Raw genomic sequence first — 15,327 nt, 5'->3', positions numbered from 1 at the left:
CCCTTAAACATAAATCCTACCGAAACCCTTATTTCAATTGTTCATTTATTCTTCTTCAGTATTGTTTTGAATGAAATAAACGGACTTTTTGCTTTTGCTTTTACTTGCATTTGCCCAATAATGCACATAAACTGTTTCTGAAACAAGAAAGAAATGACTGACGTTATACAAACTGTATCACTGTAGTTGGCTCAGTTATGTAATACAGATTGTTTTTTTTCCAGATTTTCAAATGAACACAAATAAAAGAATGAGGTTGAGGGCCACAGACTGAGCTTGATTAAAATGTTTGTCTAAAGTACACATGGTACCTGTTTTACGTCTGAGCCTCCATTGCAAGCTGAGGTAAAGGATGGGTTGATAAAGGGTCTAGTCAATTGCACTATTGGCATTGTGTGCCAGTGACCCTTGGGGCAGCCGTAGGGAAATTAGATTGAAAAAAATAGCCATCTGTCCTTCCTGTGTTTTTGACTATTTCTAGACCACAGAAATATTTTTTTTTGGTGAAAGATACATCACTGAAATAGATGCAGTTACATCTGTTAAATAAAGCTCACTGATATCCTAGGCTTTTTCATGTGGGTTTCTAGTGGCATCTCCAAGTGTTGGTCCATTAAGGGCACAACACTGTCCATTGTATGCTATTCAAGACTTAGCTGCCATTTTCACTATCCATTCGTCATCACCGAGCTTTGTGCCTTTACATGGAACTTTAATTTCCAACTGCAGTAATAAAGGTGAAGAGGTAAGGGGATATTAAAAATCACACTTATGAAAACTATGAAATTCCTACTTAGGATCTCTTAATGGTCTATGTAACGAGAACAATGTAACATAAGCAGCCCAAAGGAAATGTGCTGGTAAACATGAGAGAAACTGGGAATCAAGATATTTGGCATAACCAGCATTCCTTGGGCTGAATATGTTTCTTGTAAGAAGCAATGGAGCAATAATATCAACTCAAAGAGAAAGATATGGTACACCATTTTAATGAGAGAGTTGTTATGCATTGGGTGTTTCTGGTAATTGAAGAGAGACACCATAGAAAGATTTGAGTGTTAACATTTATGCCTTGAATATAATATTGCCTTGTTTGTAATATTGTAATAGTATTATTCTAAGAAAAGAGCCCCATAAACTTGGTTCTCTGTCTGGAATGTAAATAATTTACTAACTGTGTTGCTTGACTTGCTATAACATATGGCCAACCCTTAATTGATACATTTTGGTCCAAGTTGGCAAGACTACTATCTTTGACACTTTGAGTGTTGTGCTGTCTGCAAATTAACATTACAATTCCTCATGTTAGAATTAATGTGCTTTTTCCACATTTAATTCAGCATTCCAGATTTCTAGTTTGTGTGTAGAAGAACAGAACCACGATTGAGTCAAACAGCTACAAATCTGCATATTATAGGACTATTGGATAATATTGCAGTAGAGTCTATCCAAGCAAAGTACCTTGCACATTAAGAGGCCCAATCATAAATGCATTCTGAAGCACATAAATTAGAACTCATTTACATAACCTTACATGCCGATATGAATCAGCCCCAAATCATATAAAATGCGAGTGTTTATGGAATTATCATACACAGTTAGTAGAAACTGAAATGACCTGCCACTTTCACTAATAGGGAGTTGAACATTTTGGGTAAACTCAAAGAGGAGTGTAAAAGTACATAACAGTACTTGTATAGTAGTACTTCTGATACTTCTGATACCCCTAAGTACATTTGTGTTTTATTTCCATGCAAACCCCTAACTTCATGGATCTGCCTTTATTGCCTTTATTAGTCAGATGGAAGCAGTCAGAAATAAGCAAGTTACTATTACTGCACAAATAGAATTTAATATCTTTAATTCAAAGCTACTTATGTAGATTAAAGTGATTTAAAAATAATATGGTTTTTAATGTGCCAAGTGTTCTACACAATTTCTTACTCCCATTTGTCTTTCAAATCATAGGTGACCTTTGTGAACCAAACCCTTGTGAAAATGGGGGCATCTGTTTGACTGGTTTATCTGATGAATCCTTTTCTTGTGAGTGTCCTGATGGCTACACAAATCCCAACTGTTCCAATGTTGTGGAGGTTGGTAAGTGCAAGTATCTTTAATAGTTGTGTCTTTCTGGCCTTCATCTCTTTGTCTATGTTTTTATATTCTGTATTTGCGGTTACCTACTGAATTAATAAAGCAAAGCAACTGTATTGCAAGGCAGAATTTCTACTCACTATTTATATTGTTGCAATGTTGCAACACTCGTTTTGAGTGACTGGTTCTGAAATTAGGCAAAGATTTATTGCTGTAAGGCACACAGTTCATATAAAACAACAACTCTTGCAAAATGGAAACCAAATAAGAAGTGTGCGTTTCAGTGAGTTATTGGTTGGCCAAATGATGAACCGCACACAACTTTCCTTCTGAAGTATGTGTCATTAGATAAAAGATAATGGTTGAAGGCGTTTGCCTTTCCCATATTTATGCGAAGTACCCATGAGCACTTGGTAGTTTCATCTATGGAGTCTGTTTTGAAGCACATCTTAAAACAATATTAACAAAATAATGAAGAGGGCAAATTAAATTTGGTGGAAAAAAAAGAAAATAATTCTTACCTAAACATTAAGTTTGCTTACATTTAATTAAGGTTTGGAAATCATGCTAAATCATGTTGCCTTCTAGTTAGTATTGTACAAATAGGTCACAACGGCCATAGGATATTGTGCACTATCACACACGGTTGTAACATTTGTTAGATTCCTGGCCTTAGATGGGTGATTTTCATCTACATGGGCGTGTTTTGAGTGGGAACAAACAGCAGAAATGGCCTGAATGACTGCTTCCATATTATGAGTTGGTCTGTCTGATTGTCATCACCCTGATACACTTTGTGGACCTGGTTCCTTTTGTGGAACCAAAATCTGAATTGAATGGAATCCTAATTTTGAAGGTCATGACACTGGATCAAAAATATTCTCTATAAAATACTCTTTGCTCATTGAACAGTATGAAGATTTTTTCTGCCCCTGCTGCACATCTACAATTAGCAAGCACAGTGGAATTTAGTGTTACTCCATATGTTATCATGCCTGCAACTTTTTGTCAGATCATCTGTGAATTGTAAAAATATATGCTTTCTATTGTTCAAGAACCTTTGGCCCGAATCCAAAAAGTAAATATACCCATATATATTAATTAACATGCATATTTATTCCTGCACTCTACATATTTTAGCCAGCCGCCCCTTCCGAGTAGAGATTTACACTTGGGGCCTCATTTCGGTGTCAGTCAGAAAACCTCTGACCGCTGATGGGAGGCTTTCCGACCGACATGGAAAGTTTACACTCGGTCCACAGGAGTACAATGTCGGTAGTCGGAGTGTAACCCGACTCGGGAAACCAACTCAGTTCCAACGGGCTTAAGGAGTCCGTCGGCCTGTCGAAAACCGCTCATAATCCCTTAAGGATGGCATTTCCACCTTCGGGATTATGATATTGGTTTCTCGCAGCCTTTCCATGTCGGCCTTTCTGACATAGAAAGGCTGTTGAAAGTGACTTTGGGGGGCCCTAGCAGGGCCCCCTTCTCCCCTGGTCCTCCTCTTGTGGTCATGGGGGTGACCTATGGTGCCCCTTCACATTCCTGCACCACGCAGCAGACCCGTGTGGCAAGGTGCCTACCACATGGTGCAGGGATGTGAAAAAAAGGTTTCATTGTACAATGGGAGCTTGTGCTGTGGGCCCTTTCAGGCCGCTGCACAAGTTCTCATTGTAAAATGGAAGTTTGCGACTGCACCATGTGCAGTTGCATCCTAATTGCGGTGTCAGGACCGCCGACCAGAGGTCAGTCAGTTCCGCATCTGCGGTGATGTCGGTCGGAGGCAACTCCGACCGACATCGTAATGAGGCCCAAAGATGTTAACTAACTTGTCTTCACCAGCTCTACTGAAGGAACAGTCACCTTCAATAGAATTTACAAGAGTAAACTTATAACTAGCAACTTTTGACCTGTCAGTTGAAATCTCCGCAAGTGGGTAACGATCTCCTATGTGAAAGAACAGGAATATTTAATAAAATGTTTTCATTTTTTTTAACAACAAATTAAATATTTTAATGTGTGCTATTAATGTGAATTCATGGTAAATATTCTTTCTTAACTTGGAAATACCCAAATAAAATTTTTGGTTACATTAACTCGTCAAATTATTTATATATTAAATAATAAAATAAAATAAAAAAATAAAATATTTATACCAATTTAATTTATAAATAATAATGTTTAAAACAATAATTTCAAACATTACCCACCCTCACTAACATGTTTATTTTATTTATTTTTAAGTTGAAATGTTTAATTTAGAATGTTTTTTATTTTTTATTTTAATAAATCTATAATTAATTGAATTTTAATAGTTGTTCATACTGGGTATTATTTTAATGTCCTGTCTTCATTGATTTTTATTGGTGTGTGCTGCTGTACTAGTGGTTTTTCATATGTGCTGCTGGATTTACTGCAAGACTAGGCTGGAGTACATTTGAATCTGTGTTGATGCCTATAGGGCTATAATATCTTTAGAAATGTATTTTTTTAATTGAAATTGTCTTACTCTTTTGTGTGTGTGTTTTATGTTCACATGCTCCCCCCAAACCCCATGTTTTCACTAGCCCTTCCCTATTTAGTAGTAACTTGTCCCCATTTTCCCACCAATCAACCTTGTCCCACCCACATCTACTACAGTTTCATATACAAACGTGTGCATGGATCTCTGCTACAATGGTAGTGATTACCACCCAGAAAGGATAGAAGGGACAGAGGTAGAAGTCTCCAGCCACGGATTTGAGAACTGCATTGTGTAGTACATGAGTAGTTCTCCTATTGTACTACATTATGTACTACAAAATGCTGTTTGTGTATCCCGCCTCACATGTTAATTTTTTAAACTGTTTCTGCACATTAGAAATTTTTGCTCTTCAATGATCTTAAAATTTGCCCTGAATTAAATTGAGCTGATTTGACAAATAACCAAATTAAATCATTGCATTTGTTATCCCTAGTCCCATACATACTCTGGGCTAGTTAACAAACACTTGTATATCAACTTTGATTTAAACAAAGGTACATTTCCTAGAGGTTCTTTAAATGTCTTAAAATTGTGGTACTCCTTCTGTGTTGCCGGATATTTTCCTCTTCCTAGGTGGGCAATTCATGGGTGTAATTGTTTTGATACCTTTGACTTATTTTCTTTTCATAACCACTTGGAATATTTTCTTGTTTGTGAACTCTTTTGCCAAACACCATGTGCATTTAGTCAGCTATTTTGGTTATTTTTCACTTCCATGTTGTACCTTTAACATGGCACAAGAATTCTATATATTCTCACTGCTTTCCTACTTGGCAGCTACGCCCTTCTCTTTGGGAACACCCCTGTTTTCAACCCTAGCCTAGATTTTCTGTTGAAATCTTGTGGACAGGATTTGTGACCCTAAGTCAAAGTGTTTGTGGATTTAAATGGAATTTTCATAGAGCCATTTAAAGCATGTATAGAGAAATATGTGGTGCAATTCCACATGTAGCCATCTCTCTGCTAAAAGGAACATATCTGCTATATATAATCATCAATTGCCTTCTTCTTTTGAACGTGCTCAATATTTGTAAATAGAAAAACAGAATATTGTCTTGAGATGCTGCTTGATTAGAGAGCCCTCTGTGGGAGCCTGTCAGCTGCAAAACACATTGTAATGGTTTCCAGAGTTGCCATCATTCTTAATTGATAGGGGCAGTTTCACGTTCTATTATTTATTTATTTATTTATTAATGATTTACCTGAAAGTTGTATAAAATATGAAGTACACCTTGGAAATAATCAGCAGAACCCTAAACATAATGATGACTAGGAGGAAAACTGACTACTCACAGGGATATGACCAAAGAGCAGAATTTGCAAACAGCCACAATCTGAATAAATAGATTTGATCGGAAAATAAAAATGCAATTCCCAAACTTTTTTCCAAACCTGTGGTAAGGGCGACTGGAGGGCAATGGTATGAGAGACTCTCAAATGAATCTACTGAGGAAGAGTTAACTTCATTGTTGGAGGGACATGTCAAGAAACTACGAGATGTCAGACATTTAAAATTGGTATTGGGCATGTAAATCCCCAAACTGTGGTCCTGTCCTCACGTGGTACAATATTTGGACATGGAGGTCACAGACACATGGTGTCCAATAATACTTACATATTTATTGCTGTTAAACTTGTCTTATTCCATGATACAACATATCTAGGTGGTCTCTCCTGGCAAAAGTGGGTCAGCAACTACCATATGTTTCCTTCAGTATTAGAAATATGGGATTTCTGCTTGGGAGCTGCTGACACGCAGTATCAGGAAATCACTGTTGCAGCATACTCCTTGCATTATGTGGTAGGGATTGACCATTTTTCTACCTACACCCCATCCTCCCACTTGACACTAACTCACAAAAAACAAACCTCTCTGTACTCACCCCATTTTCTTTGTATTCAAAGCACTGTTGAAGTAATTAAGACGTGTTAACATTCAAGTTTACTGTAAAGAGTAGGAGGACATATAGTTTTTATATTCATGCAAGTGAGTTTTTGTTCTGTACATTAGTCTACATTTCTTTTTTCTTGAATATCTCTAGTTGTGTTTTCTTCTATTGTAACTAATGGTTTAACTCGAACCTAAATAGACACCTGATTTAGCTCTACTGTGCAGTTATATATATATGGGCAAAATGGTGGTTATGAGAGCTAGGGCCCTGGCTGCCACAGTACAATATTTATATACCTTGGCTGAAGAAAACAATGACATAAACCACAATTTGTCGTGCTGTGGAAGGGAAGAGCCCATCCATTAGCCAAGTGACCCTCATTTGAATATTGGGCAGTGGAACTGTTATTTACGGTACAATCAGGGCCAATATGCGCTGACAGCCTTTTTATTATCGTGTCATAGTATCCAGAACAAAGGTGTGATTTCAGCCCTACTTCAAATTCTCCCTCCAGGAGCCTATTTCAGTTGTGAGCTCTCTGTACAGGTATATTAGCCCTTGCAAAGACTGGACACTTAGCTATAATTTTTTCTGTCTACTGTTCTCACAATATGTTCACTGGCTACTGTATATCCTAGCTCTAAACATGGGCTTATGTTACAGGGCTTTTATCTTGTCCTCCTTATGTTTGTTGCATCCACCCCTGTTCCAATTCAACTATTCCAAATGTTATTACTATTTTTTGGCATATTGTGATACACTGGCTCTCTTACCTGAATATGTTTTCATGTTTAAAATGTTATCATTTTGTTTTATATTTTTATTATAATATGCATGTTTTTATTACTTTTATGACTAAACCTTTTCATTAAAGTAAAATTAAATGAATATATATTCTGATCTGTTATGTATAAAGAGATGTTTAAAAAAATACAATCGCTTCTTTCGCCATGGAGTTTAGGCCTAAACTCGATGGCGAAAGAAGTGATTGTATTTTTTAAATATCTCTTTATTTGATTTTTATACATAACAACAGGTGTATTAGCCCTTGCAAAGACTGGACACTTAGCTATAATTTTTTCTGTCTACTGTTCTCACAATATGTTCACTGGCTACTGTATATCCTAGTTCTAAACATGGACTTAGATTCTTGTAATATGACGGTCACCTAGTAATTCTTGATGAGGTAATGTTTAGAATTGTAAATGGGGAGATAAGAGTATATTGGCTTTTCATGACAAGATGTTTTTCATTAAGAGGTGATATTTCTGTAAGTGGTTGAGCAGAGACGTTGCTAGCCTTCTGTGTAGAGGTAGAGCTTTCCAATATTTCGGAGGTTTCCAGAAAGGATTCTGGAATTAATGTTTTTTTTCTTGGACTTGAAGTCTGTTAGCCTGAAATTTCCTTTACTTTTGAGATTTCTTGAACTGCTTAAGGGCCTTGTTTTCTTTTTTTTTTGTCAAAAATATGTTTATTGAAGTTTTTCAACATACATCCGGGAAGAATACCACCATGACATCCCACACAGGGGAGCAGTACAATTCAACAAGGAATAAGCGCTGATTAGCATACAATGTACAATGTGAAATCAACTCCTATCTAGCAAGCAGCACAATTGAAAATTACAGTTTCTGATAGCATTGGAGTCTGGGGCAAAGTTCAAGGAGCAGAGAATATGAGCAGGCAAGTCTATAGGTGATGTTTCTGCTTCCTACGGTGGCAAGGTCCTTGCACCTTCCAGCTGGAAGATGTTGCATCGGATGAATACACTTTACCTACAATCGTATCCCCAAGCATGGACAATTTAAATTAAATAAACCCAACCCTATACCCACCCACCACCCTCCCCGTGGTGATGGCAGCATTTGCTAAATAAAGTCCCTTATGGCACTAGAAGTCGGATCAAAATTGGAAGAGGTGCAGGGTTCTAATGGTGGAAGGACAAACAGCCGAAGGAAGACCTCGTGACAGAAAGGCGACCAGGGGGCCCCATTTAAATTCAAAACTCTTGTAATCATCCCTGAAAATATAAGACATGCTCTCTAGACTAAGCAGTCACCAGAGGCGAGAGTACCAGAGAGAGATAGCCGGCACCTCCTTCTTCTTCCAAGCGGCTGCCAGAGTAAGCTTAGCTGCTCCAATACAAAGCCACATGATCATTTTGTCAGCCCGAGTCTGATGTACCAGGGAGGCATCACGTAGCCCCAAAAGAACCCCTGCCATAGTGGTGGGGATGGGATAGGCCAGCATGTCTTTTATATGCACCAGGATTTCTTCCCAGAAGGGACGAATAGTTGGGCAGTCCCACCAAATATGTTGAAAATTCCCAAATAGTCCGCACCCTCTCCAGCATCTATCAGAAGGGGTGGGGAAGATCTGACTAAGCTTGGAAGGGTGCAGGTATCCGGTCCATCATAGTCTTCAAGTGTGCCTCCCTGAGTTCCGAGGAGCGGTTGAATCGTGTAATGTCAGACCACAGATGCGACCAATCCTCATCTGAAATAGGGCGTTGTATCAAACTTTTCCACATGGACAGATAGCGAGGTCGCGGGGATAGCGTAGTTTTGAGTAGGAAGCTGTAAATAAAGAAATCACCCCTTTCATGGAGATGGTTCTTAGTAAGAAAGGCTTAAAATTTTGTAAGGGGCTTCCCGTACCTGAGGAGTGAGGGCCCAGTGCATCAGTTGGGTATAGTGGTACCTTTCTGTATTTCCTACGTCAAAATCCCGCTTGCAGGCGTCAAAAGTGAGGGGATCAAAATTATGAAACAATTGCGTCAGTGCTAGGCAACCTCCTCTCCTCCAGGTGTCAAAGGGTCCCTCCTATAAGGCCAGGGGGAATGCTGGATTGAAGTGGAGCGGTGTAAAAGGTGAGGGGAACGAAGTCCATCTATCGTCCCACGTAACTGAGTCCCATAATCTTAAGGTGGTGCGTGTGGGGGTGCTAATGTACGTATTCTTAGGGCTGTCCTGTTTGGGGTGCCAAACCAAGTCCCAAACAGTCCTCCCTGTCACGCTACGGTCCATATGTAACCAGTGTTTATCGGATTCCGGTTTAGACCAGTCCACCAAGACTCTCAGCTGGGCCACTTTGTAATATAAGTGCATGTCAGGAAGTCCAACCCCCCCCCCCCCCGAGAGCGGCGAAGTAGGGAGTAGGAGAAACGGGCGCGTCCCCCCTGCCAAATGAAGTGGACTATCATAGTCTTTATTCTTCTAAATAAATCTTCCTCCAGCTCTGTGGGTAGGGCCTGAAATAGATAAAGGAGCTTAGGAAGAATTGTCATTTTTATGGCATAAATGCGGCCAAACCAGGATAGAAACAGAGGTTTCCATTTCAAGAGTTCCGCTTGCGCACGTGTAAGGAACGGAGGGAAGTTGGCAGCCTAAAGCCCCTCTATTGTTGGTGTTAATTGAACCCCCAGGTATTGAATGGAAGAAGTGTCCCAAGGTTAAGGGGTAAGGGATTGGAGTCTGATGACCTCTGAAGGTGGGAGAGTCAGATTGAGTATATATGATTTGTCTAAGTTGATTTTAAACCCTGCCACCGCTTCAAAGCGGTCCAGTTCAGTTTGGAGATGCGGAAGGGACGTAGCAGGCTCGGAGAGGGACATAAGCACGTCATCCGCAAACAAGGAGATTTTATGTTGTTCCCCCGTGAAAGGTAGTCCCTAGATCCCCGGGTTGGCCCTGATCGCTAACGCCAATGGTTTTATACTGAGAGCGAAAAGTAGAGGTGAGAGGGGGCAACCCTGATGGGCAAAGGAAGAGGATTGTGCCCCGTTAACCACCACCCTAGAGCGAGGGAGGAGATAGTTAGCCCTAATCATGGTAAGAAATTTGGAAGAAAAGCCGAATGCTGTAAGGGTATGGAATAAAAACAGCCAGTCAACCCTATCAAAGGCTTTCTCGGTATCTAATCCGACTAAAACCGCAGGTATCTGGCGTCTGTTGGCCTTTTCCATCAGGTGTATAATTCAACGTGTGTTGTCATGTGTCTGACGGCCTTTGATAAACCCCGACTGGTCGGGGTGAATGAGGTCAGGCATAAGATCATTTAGTCACTTGGCTATGATAGAGGAGTAGAGTTTTGCGTCTAGATTAAGTAGAGCAATTGGTCTATATGAGGCACATCGCTGGGGGTTCTTCCCTGAATTAGGTATCACCGAGATTACGGCTTCAGCCATAGTGCCGGAGGTCATGCCATCTGCCACCATCCGGTTAAAGAGACGAGCCAGATGTGAGCTAATGTCAGGGGCATATGTCTTATAGAAGACGGCAGTGTAGCCATCCGGACCAGGAGCCTTGTGGGGCTTTAAGGCTTTAATGGTGGAGGTGACGTCAGCCACAGTGATAGGGGCAGTAAGTAGATCATTCCATTCTGCAGAAACCTGTGGTAAGTTCAGTTACTGAAGGCATGCCTGTTGGGCCTCCGAGTCCAGTGTCTCCCCAGCGTACAAGTTGTCATAAAAGGAGCCAAATATCTCAGCTTTTTCCTCGTCCCTATGTGTAACCGCCCCCATGGATCCCCTAATACCTCCTATGTATTCCCTCTCCCGCTTGTCTTTTAGCTGCCTAGCGAGATATTTGCCTATTTTGTTACCTTGAGCATAGGACAGATGTCGTTATTTAAGCAGCGTGAACTCAGCCCTATTATTGTAAATAGCCCGAAGTTTACCTCGGAGTGTCGGTACGTTGCGCAGGGTTTGCCTTGTAGGGTTTAATTTGTGGACGCGCTCAAGGTTAGATAGCTCAGTTTCCAATTGTTCTCGTTCACTAGCGAGTTGCCTGATAAGAGTCGCATTAAGGGCGATACATTCCCCCCGAACCATAGCCTTAAGTGCGTCCCAATTGGTGTATTCCAATGTGGCTTCCGGCCCATTGAGAGCAAAGAACTCAGTAATAGTTGCTCTTAATTTGGTGCAGGACTCCTTATCCCGGGCAACTGATGGTGGGAAATACCACCTGGGGGAAGTCGGAGCGTCCCCGCTCCAAATCAGATTAATAGTAAAGAGGCTATGATCTGAAACGGATAGGGGGATAATCCTGGCGCCCTGTAGAGCCCCCTGTAGGGATTGACTAATAAAGATGTAGTCGAGCTGAGAGTATGTACGATGGACATGCGAATAAAACGTGTAATCTTGGGTCTGCGGGTAGAGAGTGCGCCAAGTGTCAAGAAGGCCCATGTCACGTAGACGTTGCTGTGTGTCCATAGTGAAGGAGCCCATGTCCGAGCGGTGTGCATGCGTACTTTCCAGGTCTTTCTGCCATATTAAGTTGAAGTCGCCCATAAGAGTTAGTGGACCCTCTGCAAAGTCCATTAGTTTCCCCAGCAATGTATGTAAGAAGACCGTCTGACCAACATTCGGGGCATATACTGCAGCGAAAGTGCAAAGCCTCCCCCTTAGGCGCCCTTTAATCATAACCCAGCGACCGTCTCTATCACTCTGAACACCCAGAGGTTGGAATTGCATAGAAGAGCGGAACGTAATAGCAACCCCTCTGTGTTTCGTGTGAGCCAATGATCTGTAAATAAGTGGAAACTGTTTGTGTCTGAGGCGCGTGTCTTTGGCTCTAGCTAAGTGTGTCTCTTGTAAAGCTGCTATGTCGAGGTGATGGTCAATAATGTATTTCCACACTCTTTGGCGTTTTTGGGGGGAGTTAAGACCTTTGACGTTCCAAGTTCCTACGGTAATCGGCATCATGTCACAAGGAGAAAACTACAGATCTCATTGAATCCTAGAGACCCCCTCGGCACCCCAATCCCAGACTGACCTCCAATGTTCCAGCATTGCCCAACCCCGTCATGCGTGCCATTCCAGATGCCCGAAAGACCCTTAAAAGCAATAGATAAAAAGCCGTCACCACAACCCTCCCAAACACACCCTCTACCCCCCAAAAAAATGCAAGTAAACATTTACAGTGAAACAGTATGAAATCACTACAGTGTGGGCCCCATATAGAGAAAGAGGACCCCCGCAGGGACCTGGGGGGGACAACAGGTCCGGGGGCCCCGTCTACACCCGTCCCGCAGTGTATTGAACTAAGACATGTTTGTGTGGCTCAGTATCGCACCGCAATACAGAACGATACAGAGGAGAATAAACTTGACAGGTTGTTAGCAATGATAGGTAGAACAATCAACATCAACCTGCAACACTTTATAGAACTAGAAGCGGTTATACCTCGACTTTCAAATCTGCGAAATATCATATAGAAGGTAACAGTATTAATCATAATGGGGCTGCCCACCAGGGCCATGTCACCCCTTTAAGTTGAACAAGTAACTGCAGGGTTGTATTCACAAGCAACTGTGGGAGCAAAGAAGGATCACACCCAGGAGAACCATAGCCGCGCTGGAACCCACTGGGCACCACTGGTAAGACAGGCACCGGAGCAGGTCCGCCGGGGCAACGCAAAACAATCTCACCATATAGATTGGAGGTAGTCATCTGCATCCCCTACGAGTCCCCACTGACCATGCTGAAGCAGACGAGGAGCCTCCGTTAGGTTCACCAGATTCATTTTGGGAAAGGCCAACCCCCGCGGAGGGGAGACCCAGCAGATCCAGGCATTCCTGTAAGTCGGTAATATGACATCATTTATTCTGAAATTCAAAGCTAAGCCCAAAGAGGTAGGTCCATCTATACTTGATCTTATCATCCCGCAGTTTAGTGGTGACAGGGCGGAACTGTTGCCTCCGTGCCAGTGTAGACGGTGCAACATCCTGGTAGACGGTGCAGGAGTGACCCTGAAATGAAAAAGAGTCCTTCATCCTTGCTGCCTGTAGCACTGCGTCCTTGACTCTGTAAGAATGGAATTTCGCCAGGATGTCGCGTGGTCTTTTCTTTTCACCAGGTAAGAGGGATCCCACTCAGTGAACTCTGTCCAGCTTAATTTTAAGAGACTGTGGGGCCAAGATCTCCGAGAAGAGGCCCACCATGAAAGCCTCCAGGTCAGGCCCCTCCACGCCCTCCTCTAAATCCCGAACTCGTATGTTCTCGCGTTGCGCTCTGTTTTCGGGGTCCTCTACCTTGAGCTGCGCCTGGGACAGTTGTTCCTTGAGTGTTCTAACCTTCTCCCGCAGCTCGTTTGATAATTGTTCCCATTCCTGGTGCTGTTTCTCAAGGTCAAGGACCCTGGTGCCCACCGAATCCACATCCTTCTGCAGAGACGACAAGCGCTCCGACAGATCCGAGTACAGTTGCTCCATTGAAGATTTGATGTCTTGACTGATGTCACTGCAGAGTTCAGCTTTAAAGTCCTGGAACATATTCAGGACATCCACTTTTGTAAGGGCCATGGCTGCCGTGTCGGCGTCCCCTCGAGGTGCAGATCACTTGTCAGAGGTGAAGAAGAAATTTGAGACCCTGTTCGGAGTCCTGCCCGTCGGTTTCTTAGGCGGCATAGGGATCAGGACCCCAGAATCACGTGACACTAATATGAGTAGTAGGCGTGCGTAGAGTCCTTATTAAGGCACCACAGTGTTATGCTCTGGATTGGGAAGCCCCGCCGGGTGTGGACAGTGATGGGTCCACAAGCCGACTGGTCAGTCATCTAGTGCTCAGTAGCACTAGATGCTCAGTAACACCGAGAGGTTATGGCTCTGGAGACGAAGATGTCGCAGTGCGCCCCCCAGAAAGCAAAGCAGAGGCAGGGAAGATATGGCGTCAGTGTGAGCAGGGAGAGGAAGGACTGGAGTCCCCAGTTGCTGATGTTCAATGCAGGTGTGGGCCTGGAGGCGCTAGGTCATGTTAGCTGTTGGATCCACTGAGCAGGAGAGGTGTATCGGCGAGTTAGCACCGAGGCAGCTGTGAGCCCCAGTGTCTCAGATAGCCAAACCAAACAGGAGCAGGTGCTCGCCTGGATGCCTTCAAGGTAGTCCCTGCATGCACCACAAGGTCTGGCTGGAAGGCAGGGAAGACGGGTGAGATCGCGCTGCAGGCCGCAAGTGCAGCATTCAGTCGTCAGTTAGGGTGGTGCTGCCGCCATTATAGGGTCAGGCACACGTGGGGGAAGGAGGCTCAGTATGTTGCTAAAGCCTCAACAATTTCCGCGGATGACCCCCTGCCGCCGCTCACCTTTAGTCCGCTGTCACTCCGCACACTTAGGCGCCCGCAGCGATGCATCGAGGATGAAATCCGCAAGGTCTCCCGCCGCTCCCGAGCTTACGCCGCCATCTTGCACCCGCTGTCGGCACACTTCGAGGGAGCGTGAGGCAAAATAGAATAATCGCCGCAGTGGTCAGGTACACAAATCGCTCCCTCCTGCGCACCGCATCTTCCGGCACCGCTCCAATCTGTTTATGTAATCCGTTAGCCACCACAACCGCCCTTTTTCACTACGGGAACAGTGCATGGACCGGGAGCCGAGACGGTCTACATCCGTTCAGCCATCTTGCCCGGCCACGGCCCCCCTTGTTTTCTTTTTTGTGAGGTTTAAGGATGAGTTCAAGTGAATGGTTTAAGTCACATCTTATGTTTTAAAGTACCATCCTGCCTTTGAATATAGCCATTTGAGTGAAATGAACTGATTTCTGTTTGCTGATATGGTGATACGGATTGCTGCTAATGTTTTGCCACCTGTAAAACTGCTCATTTGGGGGCAGTCCATTTTCTTAGCAAGGTTTGGTAAAACACAATTTCTGTGATTGATACCTGAGAGTAGTAGGGACTGAATTGCTGTTTTAAAATAACATTTGATAATGGTTGACTTACATTGAAACCTTAGTTGTTATAATGTATTTTTAAATAACATACTGAAATAGGACTCCATATTAAGATTCTTAAGTATCAGGATGTGTTAACTCTGTTGAGAT

General features: G+C 42.7%; 1 protein-coding gene across 1 annotated transcript in view; it reads left to right on the top strand.

Moving 5' to 3' along the window:
* Positions 1-15,327, top strand: part of EDIL3 (EGF like and discoidin domains 3) — a 1,529,327-nt gene that overhangs the window by 404,501 nt on the left and 1,109,499 nt on the right. Inside the window, exon 3 of the mRNA XM_085632425.1 lies at positions 1,969-2,097. Within this exon, the coding sequence (XP_085488551.1) occupies positions 1,969-2,097 (129 nt within the window). The remainder of the gene's footprint in view (positions 1-1,968; positions 2,098-15,327) is intronic.

This window comes from Triturus cristatus, chromosome 2_1, assembly GCF_964204655.1.
Source record: "Triturus cristatus chromosome 2_1, aTriCri1.1, whole genome shotgun sequence".
In the NCBI taxonomy this organism is placed as follows: domain Eukaryota; kingdom Metazoa; phylum Chordata; class Amphibia; order Caudata; family Salamandridae; genus Triturus; species Triturus cristatus.
Note: the sequence above shows the minus strand (reverse complement) of the source record. Positions and strands in the feature narration are given on the sequence as shown.